We start from the raw sequence: 24,181 nt of genomic DNA, 5'->3' as shown, positions 1-24,181 counted from the left end.
ACTGTCGCCTCAGAACCAAGAGTGATGGTCTGGGGTCGATGTCTTTTTATAGCAGCACTCCTCTGGTTGTCATCTGAGGAAACCTTTCAGCACTGCGGTACGTCGACGATATTTGACGCTCTGTTTATAGCCCTTACATTTCAGCAAGATAATACCCACCCATACACGACGAGGGTTTCTACTGTTCGTCTTCCTGCTTGCCAAACCCAACGGACCAGCAAGATCGCCGGCCCTCTCGCCAATAGAGATCATTTGCTGTATTGAGGGCACAGTCCTCCAACCATATCGGGAATTTGACGATCTATTGCGCCAATTGGTCAGAATCTGGCACGATATCCCTTAGGAGGACATCCAACAACTCTGTGATTACGTAGGCTTTCCCGGCGTAATAAGTCTTGAAAGTCTCTTCGGGTTTGCTGCCGGATCCTAAAATCAACTTGACTCGATATTTCGGCGATACAACTGTTCGCTATCTTCAGGAAATGCTGCTTCTGCTGATGAGTGCCGGGGCTGATCTGCTATGGCCCTGCAGACCACCAGTAACTATTCCGCCTATTGTGATTTGGGCCCCTTTACAGGTGTCACTCCCTCACCGAGCTAAGGATTTTTTTTCTTATCAATGTGTGTTTTTTCACCAGCACCTCCTGGCCCCTACTTCCACGATAACGTTTTTGGAATAACATGTGTACTTAAGTTGTTGTATGTGAATCTCCCTAATTGACGGTTCACTTATGAGTATGACCTGTTAAATTTTTTTCATCCGCAGTCATCAGCTAACTCCATTCATTGTCAAACTTCTGTGATTGCTGTCAGATTGCTGTGATAACTGCTTGCTGTATTTTGTCACCTTTCTTGTATTTTGATGGATCGTATATTTATTTAAGGGTCATTATTAATGTTTCTGCCGGTGAGTACCGGCTGGAAGTCTCGTTTAAATTATGTACCTTACCAGCTTTTCTTGTATTTTGGGGGATTGTGTATTTTATCGCTCAAGGGATTTATTAAGGTTTATTAATTGTTAAGGGCTCCCAGCAGCCACAATCAGTGGCGTTACGTATTATCCTTTGCGTATTTTGGGTGGGCTACACCTATTTGTTTAAAGTTTTATCCACGCTTCAGAACTGTTAGTACTTAAAGTGGCAGTCATTTGTAACTCACTACTGGAAAAACTCAGTTTGTTGGACAAGCTTGCAGTCACACTTTACTGATAATTTGAAAAACGTACCTGTACAGATAGGATCCGTGACTACATCGTAGGTGCTTGCAGACCGGCAACCCTTCCGCACTTTCCGATTCCGAATGGCCTACTAGCTGGCGCAACAGCAGCACTGAAGTGACGTAAGAGCAGCAGCGTAACCTGCCTCTCGGCACGGATGCTGTCTGTACAGGTACCTTTTTTAAATTCTCACTGAGGGTGAGTGGGTGCCACCTAGGATTCTGTCCAACTGGGGGTATTAGAGGAACTCAATTTTCAAGCGTGTGTCAGTCACACGTCCCTTCATGACCATGCCGCTGGAGGACACAAAATAGGAGCGCTGAAGAAGCATAAGCACCCTTAGCTTTCCCGAGTTATGTTCAAATTTCATCGAATGGTTTTGAACGGTAGCTAGAGTTTCCAACATATACACGAGTGCAGAAATTGCGGACGCACTGTGCTCCAGACGGGTGCGGTCAGGTTTGATTGGGATGCAGTCTGTGGCGTCCCCGCTCTCCAACCGAGTGCTGATATTGTCGGCGCCGTAGGGCTGCTACTGCCACAGCTCTCGCAGTGGAGTTGAGACACGATGCGCGATGACGTAGGTTCCCGTTGGTGAACGGGAGACAGAAATGCGAACTCGTACGATGGATGCTTCTTCTGATTTAAGATTGAATGAGTCATTGCCCGGATATGCAGTAGTTGTTAAATCTGATCTCATCCGCATCTTACACACCACCAATTGCGAGGAAACATTGTAATTATCAGTCTCGTTTCTATGGAGTTGTTGAAGCTGTATGAAGCGAGATCCACAGATACTCTTTGATCAAGTCTTAATGAACCTACGCCGTAATGTTAAAAAAATGTTCAAAAGTTCTCTTTTCAATTAATGAAGTAGGTATTTTAATATTCAGATTAGATTGTCCCTGCTGAACAGTCGTTGGTTAACTATCATTGATTAAATCACTTAATAATGTAGTCCATGCTTGTTATTTCACTTGGAACGAGCAGTTTATTGTTCCTTGGCCACTAATACTTTCGCCCCAGATGCACACGCAGTTGGTTGGTAAAGTCAGTTTTATTAAAATTAAGTTTCTTGACAATTACGACAACTTGACTCTTCAGTGTAATTGTATAATCTTCGAGAAGTCGTGTAATTGTGTTCTACTCGAGACTAATTGAGTGTAGTCCTTTGATATACTATCCACTTTTCTTTTAGTTCCAACTATTTGAAAGTCAAGTCCAATATTCACTAGTTTCGTCAATAAAGTTCAATTAATCTGTTATGCACGGTTAAACGCGTCTATCAGTTCCTGTCTCTGCTTAGAAAATCAGTTTCCGAAGTTCGTGAACCACGTCACGCAAGAAACACTTCTGAACGCAAAACAATCTCGTCGCGTTCCGTACTCTCAATAAATAAGACAAGAATTGTTCTCGAAGGTCGTTACAGGACGAGAGCCAGCAAGCAACTTCTGTGAAAGAGTAATGTAGGCGCATTGAATTTCTTCGTTGCGCTTACAACTCTCTTCCACATAAAAGTTTTCTCTGACTAACATCACCTTGGACTTAGCTTTCAAGATATTAATTGCAATCATCACTTGGATATTTGTCCATTAATTAAATCTGAGGTTTCTTCCTCCTCTTTTCATAACAAAAACTCTCAGTGACGTATAATGTTGTTGTTATCAAAAGTTCTTGGTGTTAGCTTATCGGCAAAGATGTCGTATTTGCCAAAATAACTCTTCCCTACTTCATATTATGATATTCTGTCTTAATTGACTTTAAGGGGGTCGTTTGGGTGTTATAAGCCTCATAATGTCTATAGAGAAGGGTTGAAACGCCCGAGGGTGTCAGCAGTTCTAAGGCTGTGAAGAACGTCTTCGTGTTGCTCATCGCACTACGAACTGTCGTTTTCGACCGCGAAATGTCTGGAAATCAACGATCCAGGCAATGGAGTGGTTACGTCGACCTCCTTTTCTTGCCGATTCTGGGCGGTGGTGTGTCTGGAATATTTTTCTCGGACACTCACAAGAAAACCGCGTGATTTGAAGGCTGTGCGTTGCGGTTCTGAGCTCCACTGCAGAGGCGTCATAAGAAGGGATGAAATGTGGGCAACAGGGGGTGTGACGACCTTCCGGTCGTGCCGCGTGTATTCAGAATGAGATTTTCACTCTGCAGCGGAGTGTGTGCTGTTATGAAACTTCGTGGCAGATAAAAACTGTGTGCCGGACCGAGACTCGAACTCGGAACCTTTGCCTTTCGCGGGCAAGTGCTCTACCGACTGAGCTATCCAAGCACGACTCACACTCCGTCCTCACAGCTTTACTTTCTGCCAGTACCTCGCCTCCTACCTTCCAAACTTTACAGAGACTCTCCTGCGAACCTTGCAGAACTAGCACTCCTGAAAGAAAGGATATTGCGGAGGCATGGCTTAGCCACAGCCTGGGGGATGTTTCCAGAATGAGATTTTCACTCTGCAGCGGAGTGTGCTTGGGTAGCACTTTCCCGCGAAAGGCAAAGGTCCCGAGCTCGAGTCTCGGTCCGGCACACAGTTTTAATCTGTCAGGAAGTTTCATATCAGCGCACACTCCGCTGCAGAGTGAAAATCTCATTCTGTAAACATCCCCCAGGCTGTGTCTAAGGCATGTCTCCGCAATATCCTTTCTTTCAGGAGTGCTAGTTTTGCAAGGTTCGCAGGAGAGCTTCTGTAAAGTTTGGAAGGTAGGAGGCGAGGTACTGGCGGAAGTACAGCTGTGAGGACGGGGCATGAATCGTGCTTGGGTAGCTCAGTTGGTACAGCACTTCCCCGCGAAAAGCAAAGGTCCCGAGTTCGAGTCTCGGTCCGGCAGAAAGTTTTAATCTGCCAGGAAGTTTCAGCTGTATGTATTGCAGAAAATTAATTTATGAACTTCTTATGTGCTACCGGTTTCGGCATTCGACTGATGCCATATTCAGGCGCCTGTACAATTAGTAGAACAAATGTACTATTACAAAGAATATAAAACATGCGTTAACAATTGGCATGTATCATGTTAACTATGTAAGTGGCTCAAAAAGACATATTGTATATCATTAAAACTATATGTAACATTAGGGCAAATATGCTTCTGCCTATGTCATGCTGTTGTTAATAGTTTTCACTGTTTTACTCGAATATAGCATGATAGGTGAATATATGTATACGCTATTATTCGTAAATTCGTACCACACATTTGTAATAGGCCATGCAACGCAACAATCAAATGTACTGCATAAAATCATATGTCCAGTGGAAGAGTATTCTTTTAAAATTATTAACTAATATAAATAAATAATAAAGTAAATTAAAAACAAGAAAATGTGGCATAACCATGTCAGAATACATAAGTTACATATGTGTAGCCTAGGTCGTATTATGTGTGGTACGACAAATAGCTGCCGCAATATTAACGATAAAAAGCATAAACGAGTTTGTCTTAAAACCCGATTGCATTCACGAATGAAACCAATGCAATCGTACTATAAAAAACATCAAACACCTGGTCACCGTAGGCACTTCATTAGAACCCCTATTAAGACCACCCCGCGCTGTGCTGAGTGGATTAATGCAACGATAGTAGCTGCCTCATATAGTCATAGTTATAAAGAAAATTCTCGATCTCTGTATATAAAAAAATGTATATCTCCCTACAAATAAGTCCTATACAACTATGTATGATTATACCAAGTGGTATCGACTGAATAAAATGGAAAGGAAGAAAAAGAAAAATATAGAAGAACGCCTGTAAGTACAATTTTGGTAAACATTTCTGGAAAGCAGTGATCAATAAATTGTTATATTTTGACTAAAGTTCAGTCTTGATCACGTCATGTATGTTTTAATGATACAGGTGACCGGTTTCGGTTCTTTCTATAAAACCATCATCAGACCCTGGCTCCTTTATGACGGTAGGCGGAGCTCTCCTCGCTGCTACGCAGTCAGTCAGTTGACTGCGTAGCAGCGAGGAGAGCTCCGCCTACCGTCATAAAGGAGCCAGGGTCTGATGATGGTTTTATAGAAAGAACCGAAACCGGTCACCTGTATCATTAAAACATACATGACGTGATGAAGACTGAACTTTAGTCAAAATATAACGCCTATAAGTCCGAACATAAACCTCAAAATGAAATGTATACCATAAGACTAAGGGTACTACCTATAACCTACGTTTCTGTATCACTATTGAAGAACGTTGCAAGCATCTTTGAGCCAAATTTCTGATTTAAGCGTCGCATTGGGTGGGAATTAAATGGTTCCAGGAAAGTGGTCCTTTAATTCCGTTGCCCAGTCTAATTAAGTGCACTTTGCAACCCTCAGACGCCTATAGTAGGAATTGTGAGACATTCTCTGTTTCGAATTCTTGGCAATGTCCAAAAATTGAAACATGGGCCATGACTCACCTCGAAATCGGGTCATATAGCAGCAAATGGCACATCCGCCAAACACTAGATGAAGCAGATAATAATTGGTCACACGGCACCTGCTACAACACTGGTTAACGCATACGCATCGAGACTGAGAGCACAACTTGTGTAGTATCTCGCTTTAAAGGCAGCACATGGCACCGCTCTGGTACTGACCGCCTTGCAGCAGCGCCCTGACGAACTCCTCGTCCCCGCGCCGCCGGCAAGCCATCTCCAGACACGTGCTGTAGTAGGGGTCACCGTACACGTGGTTTGGGTCCACCGACCGGCAGCCCTGAAACACACAGAGGCAGCCATCCTAATTTGGCGTTCACCCGTGCAGCTAAGGGCAGGACCCGCAGCACTGATGAATTGTGGAACCTCTAGTCAGCAAAACGTCTTCGCATTTTACTTTTAATGTATTCCGAAGTATACAGGGGGATTTAGTTGCCTCTACCGCTGTCGTTTTATGCGGTCTGCAATGTTACAGCTGGCCTTCATAAACCGCATGCATGATTCCTTATTTTGTCACTTGCCAGTGGAGATTATGTCGTACAGAAAAAAAAAGAGAAAGACATTTTTCTAGGAAATTTAATGTAGTTAAATTTTGTACTGAGATACGCTTCCGCTAGAGGCCGTAATTTTCGAGTTATTCAACAAATATGTACAAAAGTGGTCTCCAAACGCAACCCCACTCCCACACTGAGCCCTCAAAGGTCAGGATTTCTAGTATGTTGTTCGTAGCCACTCTCTCCTACCACTGTGGTATCGATAGTTCCGATGCCACAGCGTAGGTTGGCACTGCGATAGCGGAAGACCTTCGCCGACCACAGCGCCATCTAGCCGACGCTGTGCAGCTCTACGAGTTCATGAAGAGCAGACGGCCGAGAACCATCACTGTAGCTTAGCTTGCTATTGAGACTTTCTCATCGGGACCTTGGCTGCACACCTACGTGCTCGCCTGTACCAAAGATACGTATTCATTTTGTAAGTAGGCTGTTTAGGTTTTTATGTTGGTAACGCCACGTAGTGCTCTGTATGAAAATCGCTGACTGCGCTGTGTGCAGTCTGTGGCTGGTTGGACTCATTGTTGGAATATTCCCTTGTGTAGTGTTGGGCTGTTGGATGTGAACAGTGCGTAGCGTTGGGCAGTTGGAGGTGAGCCGCCAGCAGTGATGGATGTGGGGAGAGATATGCCAGAGTTTTGAGAGGTTATTATGAGAGCACGATCTGGACATGTGTCAGTCAGAAAAAGGAAATTTGTTTAATTGGATGTCACAGAAGTATACATAACTTTTGAACGCTATTAACGTATATACATTGTTTGTTTTCTATCAAAATCTTTCATTTGCTAACTATGCCCATCAGTAGTTAGTGCCTTCAGTAGTTAGTATCCTTTATTTCGCTGGCACTATTGGAGCTCGCTGTATTGCAGTAGTTCGAGTAACGAAGATTTTTGTGAGGTAAGTGATTCATGAAAGGTATAGGTTATTGTTAGTCATGGCCAACCTTTTGTATGGATTATTGAAAGTCAGATTGCGTTGTGCTTAAAATATTGTGTGTCAGTTTAGTGATGATAAGATTAAGTAAAGAGAAAACTGTCTGAGTACGTTGAGTTTTGCTCAGTTGTTTGAAAATCAAATAACGTAAGAGTTTTTCTAGCACTGTCATTCATTATATTCAAAGGAGAAGTTTCAATTTATATATGTTCATACACCAGTAAAAACCTCTTTTACTTTACTTGCAGTACCGTCGTGTTTTACCTCGCCTGCTACTACTCGCTTCCTTATTCGGCCTCTCTATCAGCTTTCAGGAGCAGACCTACACGCCGCCTTCCAGGCGGAATACAAAAACCGCTATACAAATATTTGCGACTGCATGAATTATTTCTCACATTCTACGTTTTTGGTCTTCTTTAGACTGTACTTATTACGCCACTGGAGAAGTCGAGTACTTACAAATTGTAAAAGTGACGTCAGTTTAATTTTACCCAACAGTTTTGTGAATTTCAACAGCGTAAAATAAACAATTACATCGTTGTACCCGTCAGGTTTTCTGACTATGAAACTATTCTGCTTGTAAGAGTCAAGTTTGGATCGCATTGTCAACTTAATTATTTTTAGCGTAACGTTTTCGTTTTGCGTTCATTTCCTTCTCGGGAAAGTTTAAACTAATAATTTTAACAAAGTAGCCGACACTGCTTGCGACATACAGTCCAGTCAATAGAAACCAAAAAATGTCGAAGATCGGGAATATTTCGTCCAGTCGGAAATTTCTGTACATTGTTGTTGTTGTTGTTGTCTTCAGTCTGGAGATTGGTTTGATGCAGTTCTCCATGCTACTCTATCCTGTGAAAGTTTCTTCATCTCCGAGTAACTACTGCAACCTACATCCTTCTGAATCTGCTTAGTGTATTCATCTCTTGGTCTCCATCTACGATTTTTACCCTTCACGCTGCCCTCCATCACTAAATTGGTGATCCCTTGATGCCGCAGAACGTGTCCTACGAACCGATCCGTTCTTCTAGTCACGTTGTGCCAGAAACTCCTCTTCTCCCTGATTATACTCAGTACTTCTCCATTAGTTACGTGTTCTACCCATCTAATCTTCAGCATTCTTCTGTAGCACCACATTTCGAAAGCTTCTGTTCTCTTCTTGTCTAAACTATTTATTGTCCATGTTTCGCATCCATACATAGCTACACTCCATACAAATACTTTTAGAAAAGACTTCCTGACACTTAAATCTATACTAGATGTTAACAAATTTCTCTTTTCCATTGCCAGTCTACATTTTATATCCTCTCTACTTTGACCATCATTAGTTATTTTGGTCCCCAAACAGCAAAACTCATTTACTACTTTAAGCGTCTCATTTCCTAATCTAATTCCCGCAGCATCAAACGATTTAATTCGACTACATTCCATTACCCTCGTTTTGCTTTTGTTGATGGTCATCTTATATCCTCCTTACAAGATAATGTCCATTCCGTTCAACTTCTCTTCCAGGTCCTTTGCTGTCTCTGACAGAATTACAATGTCATCGGCGAACCTCAAAGTTTTCATTTCTTCTCCATGGATTTTAATTCCTACTCCGAAGTTTTCTTTTGTTTCCTTTACTGCTTGCTTAATAAACAGATTGAACAACATCGGGGAGAGGCTACAACCCTGTCTCACTCCCTTCCCAACCGCTGATTCCCTTTCATGCCCCTCGATTCTTATAAACTGCCATCTGGTTCTTTCAGAAATCGTAAATAGCCTTTCGCTCCCTGTATTTGACCCCTGCCACCTTCAGAATTTGAAAGAGAGTATTCCAGTCAACCTTGTCAAAAGCTTTCTCTAAGTCTACAAATGATAGAGACGTGGGTTTGCCTTTCCTTAATCTATCTTCTATGTCGTAGGGTAAATATTGCCTCATGTGTTCTAAAATTTCTACGGAATCCGAACTGATCTTCCCCAAGGTCGGCGTCTGTGCATCTGTACTGTAGGTACATTGATAGAAGGGAAATACTAGAAACCCTCACTAGAAATCCTCACTAGTGAGGGATAAGTGTAGAGTGGAGGTGCGTATGGTGGTAACTTTTGTACGTTTATCTTGAGTGCTCACAAAAAGGCGCCTGCAGTGAAAACGTACAGTATCTTACTGCATTAAATTTCCTACAAAAATGTTTCCGCTCATTTTTTTTCTGTAGGACTAATAGTTTGCGGGTAGCGAGCAAGAGAATATGAAAATCGCGAACGTGATTTATCAAGGTTAGCTGTAACGCTGCGGGTTACATAAAACGACAGCGATAGGGGCAGCTGACTCACGCTGTACATACAGGAACACAAATAAATATAAAGCTAAAATCCGGAAACGTCGCGCAAGGAAACGTTAATAAATGGGTCGGCTAAGGGTCTTGTATTTCATCGATACTTTTTAATTAATTTAGACGACATTGTCAAGGAGAGAAAACACGAACCATAATATTCGATATACAGAACAGCTTCATAAGAAAAAAATCAAAGCTTTTATTTTTGCTGACGGATACTTTCTAGTTGTGCATGGCCAATATAACTTCCAGACTGCGCTACAGGAACTATACAACAGAGCAAAGTTGCATGATTTAACCATATCGTCCAACAAATTCAACTCCATGATATTCCAAGGCTCATATTAGAAAACCAAACTATTGCACAATGCCCTCAGATTCTTGGACTGCAACATATACGTCTAAGAAGTCGGTACTGAAAAAACGATTGAGAAATTCAAAAATGATGAGAGGCACGATTAAAAGAATGCTCAGGGGAAAAGCACGAAACGACACAGTGCCAGAATTTTATAAAGTTATGGCAGTTTCCTTTATACTATATGTAAGTGAAAACTAGGCTATGAAGTCTGAAACACATTGCAGACTTCATACAGTAGCGATGATATTTTTGAGAGCAGTCCAGGGTCTAACAAGAAGAGATGATTAAAAAGCTAGACATTCCGGAAGAGTGTAGGAATTTACAACTTCAATGAAAAGATAGACGAGTACAGAAAAGAATGGGAAAAGATACAGAAAGCATTGGTGACGAACGTATTCCAAACTGACTCCTACAATATAGCCCTAAACGAAGAAGAAAGACCGAAGAGAAGATGGATGGATCAAGAAGTCACAATGGACTACATGGTGTAATGACTGAGGGAAAAGATTTCTTTGTAGACGCACTGAAAGTTATCTGTTTTGTAACCTAAATAGGATCCAATAAAGGAAATGAACACAATGCTATGCAGCAGACAGCTTACGTCCAATGGAAGACACAATCCTACCTATGGAAATAATTCATCACAAAACTTCAGCTTACAATATTATTCACCACACAATTGTGCGCAGTCGAGTACACAATCCTGCCTACGGTAGAAATAGTTAATCAAGGCCCATCATTAACGACTAAAGACTGCACCATGAACTACAGTTGAATTATTTCACTATTCTGTAACAGAATACGAATACCAGTTAACGTTGCTGGGTGAAATTTTCCCTACTTTAAATAGATACATACAGTGACGTGAAAAGTCATGGGATACCTCCTAATATCGCCACGAGCCTTTTTTTCCGCGGGCTAGAGCAGCAACTCAACGAGGCATGTTCGCAACAAGCCGTTGGAAGTCCCCTGCAGGCATACAGAGCCAGGCTGCCACTTCACTGAAGCCGTCCATAATTGCAAAAATGTGGCCGGTGCAGGATTTTGCACACGAACTAATCTCTCGATACGTCCCATAAATGTTCAATGGCATTCATGTCGGACGATCTGGGTGGCTCGAATTGTCCAGAATGTTCTTCAAACCAATCGCGAACAATTGTGGCCCGGTGACAATGCGCGTTGTCATCCATCATCGTTGTTTGGGAACATGAAGTCCTTGAATGGCTACAAGTCATTCCATTCCATGTAAACATAGCCCACACCATTATGGAGCCACCACCAGCTTTCATAGTGCCTTGTTGACAATTTGGGTCTATGGCTTCGTGGGGTCTGTGCCACACTCGAACCCTACCATCATCTCTTACCAACTGAAATCGGGGCTCATACGACAAGGCCACTTTTACCAATCGCCCAGGATTCAGTCGATAAAGTCAGTGGCCCAGAAGAGACACTGTAGGCGATGTGCTGCAAGCGGAAGCACTGGCGTTGCTCATCTGCTGCCGTAGCCCATTAACGCCAAACTTCGTCGCACTGTCCTAACGGATAAGCTAGTCGCACGTCCCACATTGATTTCTGTGGTTATCTCATGCAGTGTTGCTAGTTTGTTAGCAGTGACAACTCTACGCGAACGCCACTGCTCTCGGTCGTTAAGTGAAGGCCATTGGCGAACGCGTTGTTCGTGGTGGGAGATAACGCCTGAATTTTGGCACTCCCTTGACACTGTGGATCTCGGAATATTGAATTCCCTAACGATTTCCTAAACGTTATTACCCATGCGTCTAGCTCCAGCTACAACCCTCGTTCAAAGTCTGTTAGTTCCCATCGTGTGGCCGTAATCACGACAGAGACCTTTTCACATAAATCACCTGAGTACAAACGACAGCTTTGCCAGTGCACTGTCCTTTTATAACTCGTGAACGCGATACTACCGCCATTTGTACATGTGGATGTCGCTATTCCATGACTTTTGTCATCCCAGTACACATGCCTTACACTGCAGCTCCGAAGTTAAGTTTTGTTGTAGGTTCAGTCTATGAGTTGCAGAGCAGAGCTGCAGAAAGGCTACGTAGCGCTGATCGCAGTTATGGGCATGTTAGGCATATTCAATCAGCATAGGGTTGAAGTATTGAGAATAATTTCAAAGTAATAAATATGCAGTAAGAATTTCTCAGCAGCAGACAGGTATTCGTGTTCAGAGTCCGTGCCTGTTCTTTGGTACTTTGACGTCAGATTTAGTGTGATCTAACGAGGAATCCACTCTTTGGTAGAGACAGGCATGGATTCAGGGGGGAGGGGGTCATCAACCCGTGTACCCAAAAATATTTCAGTATTTTTACGGAAACTCATTTCTAAATTTATCGGCTATTTTCCGGGGAAAAATTTAATATTGCGAGTAAGCATATCGAAATTTCCAAGGAAATCTAGAAAATTACAAGCCATGTTTAAGGCAAGATACTTTTCGTTGTCCAGATGGGTGGTCTTGTGCCCAAGCCAGCCGCGGACAACACTGCAGCCAGGTAGAGGCTGTAGGAAGCTGCTGTCGACAACGAATCCGATGCTATTCCAAAGTCCACAGGTAGAGCCGGCAAATCATGGGATGTTTAGCGAATGCAGACAAAAAGAGAGACAACCCCAGCCCCCATTAAGAAACAAATAAAAGAGGTACTGACTTCACCTGGCAGAAAAGACTCAAACAAACAGATTTCGCCTCATTTTCCCGCCTGCATAACCACAGTCTCAAGACATGTATCACATTCATAACAGCAAGCAAAATACTGGTAATGGTGAGCGCGCACTTCGATTTTATGTCGTATAAATTACGAGCTCGTCGAATTTGTGTAAGTTTGTTGCTGTTATAGTTCTTACGTCAATTGCGTGACATATGTTATTCCCAAAGCTTTTTGACGAGTATTGTACACATGATCCATTTCTCTCAAATGCAGTTGGCTCTGAGCACTATGGGACACAACATCTGTGGTCATCAGTCCCCTAGAACTTAGAACTACTTAAACCTAACTAAGGACATCACACACATCCATGCCCGAGGCAGGATTCGAACCTGCGACCGTAGCAGTCGCGCGGTTCCGGACTGAGCGCCTAGAACCGCTAGACCACCGCGGCCGGCAAATGCAGTTCTTTGTGTAACACTAAAGCAATGCATTACACAAATTAATGTTACGATATTAAAAAATATGTTTTGGTTACTGTCATAATTATAAAAAATGCTACGCGCGTATTACATGTGAAAACTTGGGGGTAAAGCGACGTTGAATTTGTGGGTGAAGAAGGGGATGGACATGGATAACGTAAAGTGAAAGTATACATACTGAAAAAAAAACAAAAATATGCTGGCGACATTCGTATGAGGTTCTTCCCCTGCTACTCATAACAGGGATGGTAAACATGAGGAAAATTTAATAATCACCCTATACTATGAAGAAACTGTGACTCAAGTTTCATCCCCGTTCACTACCTCTCTTAGAAAATCATCACCATCTTCTTTGTAATTTGTCAAAAGTGAAATGTCCACAAACTGATTTTTGTGTTCCCTTTAAAAGCTTTTGACACCAAAGCAATCATTCAGTTTTTTTTGAAAATTCAGTTTTTCAGAACCAGTTTAATGAAGAAGTGTTCTTGAAATATGCAGAAAGTTATTAGAAAACTCGGATACTGTAACGTTACTGTATTCCTTTACGAATTCTTGAAACGCACGAGCCAACTCTTCGTTAGTCATATATGTCCGCATGTCCACCCCTGTAGCTGAGTGGTCAGCGTGACGGATTGCCGTCCAACGGGCCCGGGTTCTATTCCCGGCTGGATCGCAGATTTTCCCCGTTCAGGGACTGGGTGTTGTGCTTTCTTCATCATCATTTCATCCCCATCAAGCGTGCAGGTCGCCCAATGTGCCGTCTAATGTAATAATACCTGCACCAAGGCGGCCGGACTGCCCCGTAAGGGGTCTTACGGCCAATGACGCCAAACGCTCATTTGCATTAGTCGTACATTAACACTCCCTTCACCGCACTCTTGACCACGTCCATCACTGAATTGTCGGACCCATCTCCGCATCACCGGATCAATCATCACATTTTCTCCGTAAAACTCTCAAATCTGTAGATGAATCTCAAGTGGTTTACTGTTGTTCGCATTCAGAAAAACAATTACAGGTCTAATCCCACAGGAGTCGGATTTCAATCAAAGACCGATATCTAAACAAGCACTACCCAGCATGAAAAGACAGAACACAAAATGGTATTAAAGCTTCTCCTTGGCTCAAAACATCTATCGCGTATGCGCCAAACTGCGACTGTAGCGCTGCCGTACAAAGGGAACTTAGCTTCTGGACGGAGCTCGTTTGTTACAGTGGGTGTGCGCTCCGTTGGATAAGCTAACCGAGGCAGTGTAGGCGCACCTTGTCGGAGTCCTGCAGCTGCAGCAGCTGGAAGAAGGTGTCGACGTCCCGCTGCTGCATGGCGGCGAGCAGGCGGCGCTGCGGGTCGCCGCAGGCCGGGTCCTCCTCGTGCGGCGCCGGCAGCAGCCGCCGCAGCTGTGGGAAGCGCGCCGCGATGGCGTCGCGCACCAGCCGCCCGTTGACGGCGCGCGAGTAGTCCACGTTGACGCGGCCCGCGCCCTCCTCCAGCATCACCTGTCGCCAGCACCACCAACCGTCAGGCCCTTGCCTGCTCTACGCTTGTCTTACCGGGTTTACCATACACGGACACTTTGCGGCTGGCTGCAGAGCAACGATTCACATAACTAAGAGTCCCTCAGGGCTCTACATTAGGTCCTACATAATTTTACACTACTTCTTTACCTTCTACCAATACTGCATGGCTGGCAGAAAGCGATGATTCAAAGTGCACATAATGGAGTTCCACAGGGTTCTGTAACAGGTGCTTTGTTATTCTAGGTTTTTATAAATAATGTACTGTACCACTTATTTACCTTCTACAAACATTGGAAGGCTGGTAGTAGAGCGATGATTCAGAGTTTAAATAATGGAGTTCTACAGGACTCTATATTAGGTCCAGTACCACCAACCGTCAGGCCCCTTGCCTTCTCTACATTTTTTTTACCAAGTCTATCATACACCAACACATTGCAGCTGGCTGCAGAGCAACGATTCACATCACTAAGAGTTCCTCAGGGCTCTACATTAGGTCCTTCGTTATTCTAGGTATTCATAAATAATTTACTACACCACTTCTTTACCTTCTATTCTACCAACGATTCACAGTGCACATAATGGAGATCCACAGGGTTTCGTAACAGGTACTTTGTTATTCTAGGTTTTTATAAATAATGTACTGTACCACTTATTTACCTTCTACAAACATTGCATGATGATTCAGAGTTTAAACAATGGAGTTCCACAAGACTCTATATTAGGACCTTTGTTACTCTAGATATTTATAAATAATGTACTGTACCACTTCTTTATCTTTTACCACCACTGCACAGATGGCAGTAGAAAGTGATTCAGTGTAAATACTGGAGTTCCACAGGGTTCTTCATTAGGTCCTTTGTTACTCAAATGGTTCAAATTGCTCTGAGCACTATGGGACTTAACATCTGAGGTCATCAGTCCCCTAGAACTTAGAACTACTTAAACCTAACTAACCTAAGGACAACACACACATTCCTGCCTAAGGCAGGATTTGAACCTGCAACCATAGCAGTTGCGCACTTCCAGACTGAAGTGCCCAGAACTGCTCGGCCACAATGGCCAGCCTTTTTTATTCTATGTATTTACTAATAATGTATAATATATCCCTTCTTCAGCTTTACCAACACCCTGTGGCTGGCAGCAGAGTGACGATTCACACTATAACTAAGAGCTCTGCATTAGGTCCTTTGTTAACATGTTTGTTTCCTCAGTCCACATATATGAACCTTCATTCATTATTTCTTTGTTCCCACTGAACAGACGTATTTTTCCGCTTACAGGCCGATGGTCCACGAGTGTGGACCTTCTACTTCTCAGTTTTAAAATCAGGGCACGTAAATGTATGTAAATATTAGACTGAGAATTTGTTTTTACCTAACATTTGATAACTATTCTAGACATTGAAGTTCAAATGTGTATAAATTTTGTTTGTTACTACGAAATAACCCATTGTTTTAAGACCATCATATGTGGACCTCAGATCATTATGCACATTTGCTAATTTCAGTCTGGTCTTGGATAATAGAATACTGAAATAACTGTTAGTTTTACACTCTACAGGAATATGTGAAATATTAGCTGATGAGCAATGAAAAGTTCTTCTTAACAAACGTAATGCAGAATTACCGGATTGGGAAGATGACGAATTCTGGTTTTTGACTCAGGATTCTCCTGCTGAGCTTGATGAAACTGGCTGGTAAAGATGTTGTGCCAGTAGCTCACACAAGAAGACATCCTCGTACAGTAAATTCCACTGACAGTGAAGATGTAGATGATGTAGAAAATGTGCATAAAAAGCGGAAAAGTGCTGTGTTGCAACCAATTTCAGAAGTTATGGTTTACATTGTTGACCAAATGCGAAAAATTGTTGAAGGAAGGAATGCTTCAAAATGCAAGGACTGTGGCTCCAATTCCAATATAAGAGACATGTGTGTCAAATGAGGAAATGTGATAAATAACTCTTTTTATGTTAATCATAAAACGTTCTGTAAAGATTTATTTACTGGCAGTAACAAATTATTACTTGCTAGAAATTATTGTACGATTATTATTTTCTTGCATTTGTGAAGTTGCGTTAGGACACAAAGAAACCTGTATTAGAAATCATATAATTCAAAAACATTAACAATCAGAATCCTATTTTCTGCGTACCTTAGCAAATACAGTTCACTGTATCGAATAAAATATATCTACTGTTGAATAAAATTTTTTTATTGAAAACAGGGGAGAGAAAATTCAAAGCAAAGCCTAGTGTGTTGTCAAGTGAGTGAACCCTGGACCTCCAGTTTCCCTCAGTCAATCATCATAAAGGTATTTTCATCGCATTTGTGTCATGCTTATCTATTAGTTTTCTGGAAAATATCGAAAGAAAAATTCAGGATTGAAGAGGTATTTGTAAATAATATACTATACCACTTCTTTACCTTCTGCCAACACTGAATGGCTGTCAGCAGAGCAATGATTTGCACTGTAAGTAATGGAGTTCCACATGCTCCTATATTAGCTCCTTTGTTACTCTAGATATTTATAAATCATGTACTGTACCTCTTCTTTATGCTTGCAACATTGTGCAGCTGGCGGCAGAGAAGCCATTAACACTGTAAAAAGAGAAGTCCACAGGACTGCATATTAAGTTCTTCATTATTCTAGTTATTTGTCAATGATTTACTAAATCAGTTCTTTATCTTATAATAACACTGCACAGATGGCATAGAGCAACAGTTCACACTATGCACAATGGAGTTCCACAAGTCTCAATATTAAGTCCTTCATTATTCTAGGGATTATAAATTATGTGTCATACAGTTTCGTTTCCTTGTATTAACATTATATGGCTGACTGTAGAGCTAGGCTTCACACTGTAAATACAAGAGTTCCACAAAGATATGTATTACTTCCTCTATTGTGATTATTATTATTATTGATGTTTTTGTTGTTATTTTTACCATTATTCATTCACATATGGGTCCTATTGGACAACATGGTGTACAACAAAGGACATTTTCCGAGTTTTGTTTTAGTTTCCCTTTGCGTTCTTTCAGCATGGGCTCTTTTCCACTCATCAAACCAAGTTATTCTAATCGTCTTGAGTTTGTCTGTCAGGTCGGCTGTCCATTCGTGAATCTACAGCCTAAATACCTTCTTTTCTTCTATATTAAGCTATTTTATTTCTGCTTCCTTTGGGTCTTCTCTTATCACAGCACCTCATTTTACTGATTCAATTTTAGCTTTATTGCGACTTTCGTAGAATTCCATTACCTGTCTGGTTATTTTGGTTGTTTCCATTCTTTTAATATACTCATAGAATTATAGCCTGATTTTTTTCATACCTGGATATATGTTGAAATACTTTTTAATTTCTTTATCTACTCTTATGTTCCACCTTGAGTATGAACTAAATCCAAACTTTTTCCTGTTTTATTTTCGTTCATTCTTTTGGATTTCTCCACTGTCTCTCTTTTTGTTTAAAATGAATGTTTCAGGCCCTGAAAAACATTCTTATATGATGGCTGAGTTGTAGTGTCTCGGTTTTGTGTATTTTTAAATACATTATACAAATATTAGTTGTAAGACTGAAGTGTGATCTAGGTTTGTGACACAAATTTCGTGACCAACCTTTTGCCAACAAGTCTCCTGAATAGCTTCACTGAAATATTTGAACTGACAAACTCTCTAGATTTTTCAGAATTTAGTCTTTAAAATTTTGAGTACCAGATTGTTGCTAGATATGTACTTGTGATTTCAATTGATATTTGGAGGCCTACTTTTTCTGCTGTTTCTTTAAGAATCCCGACCTGTTTTTGTGCTATTTGAATGTCCTGATGTACTGTAGAATCGCTAGTTCGTCTGCAAAAACTAAACGGTCTACCCTAGTATTTGTTCATCCTCATTTGACTTGTTCGTCAATTTTCTCTGATTTTAGGTTTCGTCGTTCTTGAATTACCTTTTCTCAGAAGCAGCAGAAACGTAATGGGAATAATTCATCGCCTTTTCTCATGCTTGTTTAAATTTCAAAATGTTGCAAGAATTCTCCCCTGAATTTTGTACCATTTAGTGTTTTATCAATAATTGCAGTGGTTTTGAGGTCCAGGCCTTGTTCTTTCAGAATCTGGATGAGATATTATGGTCCACTGCGTCGTAAGTTTTTTTAAATACAAAGGTGCAAACTACTGTCTTATTACAAATTTTGATGTGTGAGAATTAGTTACAGACCTAAAACGTTTTCTGGGTAAGATCTGTTTGGTGTGAAACGTGCATGATGTTCATCAGTTTTGCTTTCAATTTGTTTTTGTGCTCCGTTCAGGAGACGTTGATATAGAACTATGTACGGAGCAAGATGAGGCAAAATCCGTCTATAATTACTAACAAGCGTTCTTTCTCCCTTCTTATGGAGTGTACATATGAATGCACTTTTCCTTTAATCCAGAATTTTCGTTGTTCGCCTAATGTTTTGCAAGATCAATGTAGTTTCCTTTAAGGTCTTTGGGCTAGCTGATTTGAAGAGTTCTGAAAGAATTACGTTCTCACCAGATGCTTCGTTATTTTTTGGCATTTAATTTCTCTAGCAATTTTATATTCATATAGTGCTTGTGAATCTGAATGACGTTTCAGGGGAATTTCTGATGGCAATCTATAGGTGGGCTCAGGGAAATTTAAACATTTTTTGAAATATTTGCAAAGTTCGCAGCAACTTTTTGTTACTGAGTGCCACTTGTTGATCTTCTCTTTAAGCAGAGACTGTGGAGCTGATACCCATTTATCTTAGTTTTTAATGCTGCTTTCTTTTATTTACGTTCCTTTTGATCTGTGTCGTCATGAATTTATAGCAACAAAATATATAACGCTCTATTCACAATCTTGTTATGTTGCTAACTACATACTTTTACCTTGATCAATATTTTTTCATGTTTGAAGCATTTCCCGAAGACTTCAGGTATTTGAAATAGATTTTGTACCTCATTTCATTATTATCGAATTTATCATGATGCTGCCAAATCGCGATCTTGGTAGGCTGCATCCCGTGTGGTAATTCAGTTACTCTTGCACTTAAACTGTAAAAAAAGAAGAACGAAGAAGTCGAATTGTGAAAACGAGATTCTAAATGTACAAACTGCGAACAAAACGTTGGCATGTATGACGAAGTGTCGCAAATGTCTTAGTACACAAATAAGAACAAGAATGTCGTATTGGTGAACATCCTGGTACATGTCTCTCAGCTGGACGCCACTTCGGCAATTTGGGGTCCCCGAGCTGAAGGCATCGGGCGTTCACAGTTGGTCATACATCAAAGTGCTAACTAGGCCTGACATTGCTTAACTTCGGCAGTCGGGCGAGAACCGCTGCATCTCACATGGGAAGGCCGTTGGCTTTGTACACTTCCTCTGTCACTGGGATGTACATCACTCGTTCAGTCCTTGGGCTTTTGATGCTCGTGTGTTCAGTAGATGAAAGGATTAAACTGACGAGGAGAACACGGCAAGTGCCATAACCGGGTTTCCTAGAAACTTCACTCAATGCTAGAGGAGCCAAAATTAGCGACCACGTGTCTTGGCTTATCCGCAGATACTCGACCGTCTCATGGAAAACGACGGTCAACGCTTTAGAGGTACAGAATGTGCCTTTTAGGAGTTAAGTCTAATCGAAGCGCTTCGCAATTTTGAGCCTCGTGTTCGAAACTTCATCATTGTTTTTATTTTTGTTTCTCACTTACCTATCCATGTATGTAGAAGATCATTACACGAACGTTTTCCAATATATACTGAAATAACGTTGTCCTTATTCGTATACTAATTGTATGTCTGGTGAATAAAGTTTTAAAAAAGCAGTAAATGAGTGAAAAAATTATTCGAAATTTTTTTGGTGAAATTCTGATTCGTGATCAATTGAAAGCGCCAGTTTTCGGAAACGTGTCGGTTGTCGCGAAATTATTGTCAGTGTGTGAAATCTTCAGCAAGGAAAACGGTGTTTCTTTCCCCTGTGGCATTCATACGAAGAAATTTCACTGTGACAAATCTGCTTTCGCGCATTGCTCGTGTTTCTCGCAGTTTCTGATTCGAATGTCTCTACGAAAGGCATCACGCAACGGAATGAAACATATCGTCCTGAAGAATGAACTTAAGAATAAAATATAAGAATTAAGGATTGATATAAGAATGAAAATAAGAATATGAAAATGTAAAAAGGTTGTAATCGTAGAGTCTTGTAACAAGGAGGCAAGTGAGAGGATGTTATTATGAGTGGCCGGTATCGTCTTTCTACAACACAAGTGCTCTCGAAGATTTACATGGGTCTTTATTTACAGGAAGCTGCTACTTAACTGGAATAGAGTCCATATTCATGGTACAAGCACATCAGTAATAGTTCTCTTGCAGACACTATCGGAAATCTCGCTAATCCAAACTGTCTCACTGTTAGGCCTGCTGGGTGAATATACTGGCAGACGCCAAACTGGCGTGTGAGTTAGTGCGTCAGTGACTGAGGCCTTCCGGTTCTTTTTTTTTTTTTCTTTATTGAATTTATTTGATTTCCCCACCCCCCACCCCCAGAGGGGAGGCGGGCCGGCAGCAGCGTAATACACCGCTCTGCAGCCGACAAAAAAGGTAAAAAACATAATTAGGAGATATAGCAATAAAAAAGGTGATAAAACGGTGACTGCTTAAAAACGAACATGGTGAAAAGTTGCGAAGAAAATATAAAAAACAAAGGGTGGGTGAAGCTGATGAAAAACACATAGTAATTAGGCAGGCATAATTAAAAAACACGGCAACAGTCTGGTTTCTGTTCGCAGCAGTTAAAAAGGGGGACGCACAACACTGAACACTCCCAAAAAACTGCTCTATAGAATACAAATGCATATGGGGAAGGAGGACCCGGACAGATGAGGGTGTAAGAAAGTGAGGAAGGAGAGGAAAAGCAAAAAAAGGGGAGCCGATGGAGGGAGAGGACACAGAAAACAGGGGGGCAGGACAGATGCGAGAAGGAGTGGGGAAGTCAGTGGAGGGGAACATAAGGATGCAGGGGCGAAAAAGAAGTCAAAGAGAGGGTAGGCAGTGAAAAGAAAACAGGATGGAAGGGGGGGAGAGGGAGCCTGGGAAAAGGGACAGAGGGAGGGAGGGGGAGGTGAGGATCAGAGTTGATAGGAGGGATAAATGGAGGGAGAGAGGGCATCATCTGGGAGTGGGCGTTCATGGAACCCACCTTGGGAAAGGACATGTAGGGCATAGAGGTGGAGGGTAGGGGTGGCACAACGGTGAAGGAGAGGCAGCAGCCAGGGGTTGCAGAGGAGAAGAGCAACCAGGGGGTGGGGGGACCAAGTCGGCGGAGGAGGGAGGGAGGGGCATTCTGGTCAGTGGCAGCGGTGTAAATACATGCTGCCAAGAGGGCTTTGGCAGAGTGTTGCTTACCAGCGTCTCTCTGGTCTCTGTCATGATGGGGAGGCTCGCTTGATCCAGCGCCTACTATAGCTCTTTGCGCTGCATCTTTGCTGGTGACTGGTAGGCCAGCAACAGGTTACGCCAGTGCAGTAACCACTGAGAATACCATGTATACATATGTAATAAATGTATGGCTCAGCTGTAATTTTACAATTAATATAATGGCCTTGTATTCCATAAAATGAAAAGAAACATTCGTGTACTAAGTGACCTTCTATGGACATGGGAAGATAAATGGAGAAAATGAAATAAAAAGCAATAATTGTCTTTCTAACAGAGTACACAAAACTGTAAACCCGTGACACTATCCAGTATGCTACCCTTTGGACTGAGCTTGCTGGGCGCCAAAGAGTGTCTAAATAACATCGAAAACTTTGACGGTCGTGGTCACTTTCTCAGAAGCAGTCGAATATCTATGGATAAGCCGAGATAAGTGTTCGGCTCCTTTTCCAGTGAACAAAGTTCCTGGCAGTTAGGGTTATGACATCTGCTGTATTCTTCTCGCGAGGTGTGTGGTGAAAATTTTGGGTAAATAATTGAAACGTAATAAGTGGTTACTAGGGTCATTCGATACGAAAGCATCGATCAGAAAATTATCGCTATGAAGATGAAAGTAGTCAATACCAAGAAGCATGGATACTTTTTCAGTGCCCCAAACGTATACCTGTTTCTGCTGGAAAGTCCGTCTACAGGAGCACTGTCACACACTAGAGCTAGTAGTTCGGGTGACGGACTTGGCTACCGCGGTTTCTGGGGAGAGAAAGCGGAGTGTGGGAGTGTGTGGGCGAGAGTGGAGTGCCCACCTTGATGCGGTCGTCGTAGTGCAGCTGGACGGCGGTGGCGATGGCCGTCTGGCCCAGGCCGTCGGGTCGGTTCACCTCGAAGCGCGGCTCGCGCACCAGCAGGCGGATGCAGCGCAGGTGGCGCTCGCGGTTCCGGATCGTCCACGAGGGCGCCGCCGTGAAGTGCAGCGCCGTGCTACCTGCCGACCACACACACAAGCGTCAGCTTCCGGTCCCCACACACACTGCTAATGTCAACAAGGATTAGAGCACTGCAAGCGACTGCCCATTCCGCGTTGGGTCCACTCGCTTGTGGTGTCCGAGAGAAGACAATTACACTACTGGCCATTAAAATTGCTACACCAAGAAGAAATGCAGATGATAAACGGGTATTCATTGGACAAATATATTATACTAGAACTGACATGTAATTACATTTTCACGCAATTTGGGTGCATAGATCCTGAGAAATCAGTACCCAGAACAACCACCTTTGGCCGTAATAACGCCCTTCATACGCTTGGGCATTGAGTCAAACAGACCTTGGATGGGGTGTACAGGTACAGCTGGCCATGCACCTTCAACACGATACCACAGTTCATCAAGAGTGATGACTGGCGTATTTTGACGAGCCAGCTGCTCGGCCACCATTGACCAGACGTTTTCAATTGGTGAGAGATCTGGAGAATGTGTTGGCCAGGGCAACAGTCGAACATTTTATGTATCCAGAACGGCCCTAACAGGACCTGCAACATGCGGTCGTGCATTATCCTGCTGAAATTTAGGGTTTAGCAGGGATCGAATGAAGGGTACAGCCACGGGTCGTAACACATCTGAAATGTAACGTCCACTGATCAAAGTGTCGTCAATGCGAACAAGAGGTGACAGAGAGGTGTAACCAATAGCACCCCATACCATCACGCTGGCTGATGGCGATGACGAATACACGCTTCCAATGTGCCCTCACCGCGATGTCGCCAAACACGGATGCGACCATCATGATGCTGTAAACAGAACCTGGATTCATCCGCAAAAATGATATGTTGCTATTTGTGCACCCAGGTTCGTCGTTGAATACACCATCGCAGGTGCTCTGTGATGCAGCGTCAAGGGTAAGCGCGGCCATGGTCTCCGAGCTGATAGTCCATGCTGCTGCAAACGTCGTCGAACTGTTCGTACAGATGGTTGTTGTCTTGCAAACGTCCCCATCTGTTGACTCAGGGATCGAGATGTGGCTGCACGATCCGTTACAGCCATGCGGATAAGATGCCTGTCATCTGGACTGCTAGTGATGCGAGGCCTTTGGGATCCAGCACGGCGTTCCGTATTACCCTCCTGAACCCACCGATTCCATACACTGCTAATAGTCATTGGATCTCGACCAACGCGAGCAGCAATGTCGCGATACGATAAACCGCAACCGCGATAGGCTACAATCCGACCTTTATCAAAGTCGGAAACGTGATGGTACGCATTTCCTCTCCTTACACGAGTGATCACAACAACGTTTCACC

At 42.5% G+C, this 24,181-nt stretch overlaps 1 protein-coding gene across 1 annotated transcript in view; it reads right to left on the bottom strand.

Annotated features, from left to right (window-relative positions):
* The window catches only part of LOC124712415 (transient receptor potential channel pyrexia-like), a 185,222-nt gene that overhangs the window by 95,132 nt on the left and 65,909 nt on the right, over positions 1 to 24,181 (bottom strand). The window contains exons 4-6 of the mRNA XM_047242708.1: positions 22,689 to 22,867; positions 14,198 to 14,431; positions 5,795 to 5,912 (exon numbers count right to left, since the gene is read on the bottom strand). Of these exons, the coding sequence (XP_047098664.1) occupies positions 5,795 to 5,912; positions 14,198 to 14,431; positions 22,689 to 22,867 (531 nt within the window). The remainder of the gene's footprint in view (positions 1 to 5,794; positions 5,913 to 14,197; positions 14,432 to 22,688; positions 22,868 to 24,181) is intronic.

The sequence above is a fragment of the Schistocerca piceifrons genome, chromosome 8 (genome assembly GCF_021461385.2).
Source record: "Schistocerca piceifrons isolate TAMUIC-IGC-003096 chromosome 8, iqSchPice1.1, whole genome shotgun sequence".
NCBI lineage: Eukaryota > Metazoa > Arthropoda > Insecta > Orthoptera > Acrididae > Schistocerca > Schistocerca piceifrons.
This window is presented reverse-complemented; position numbering and strand designations above follow the sequence as displayed.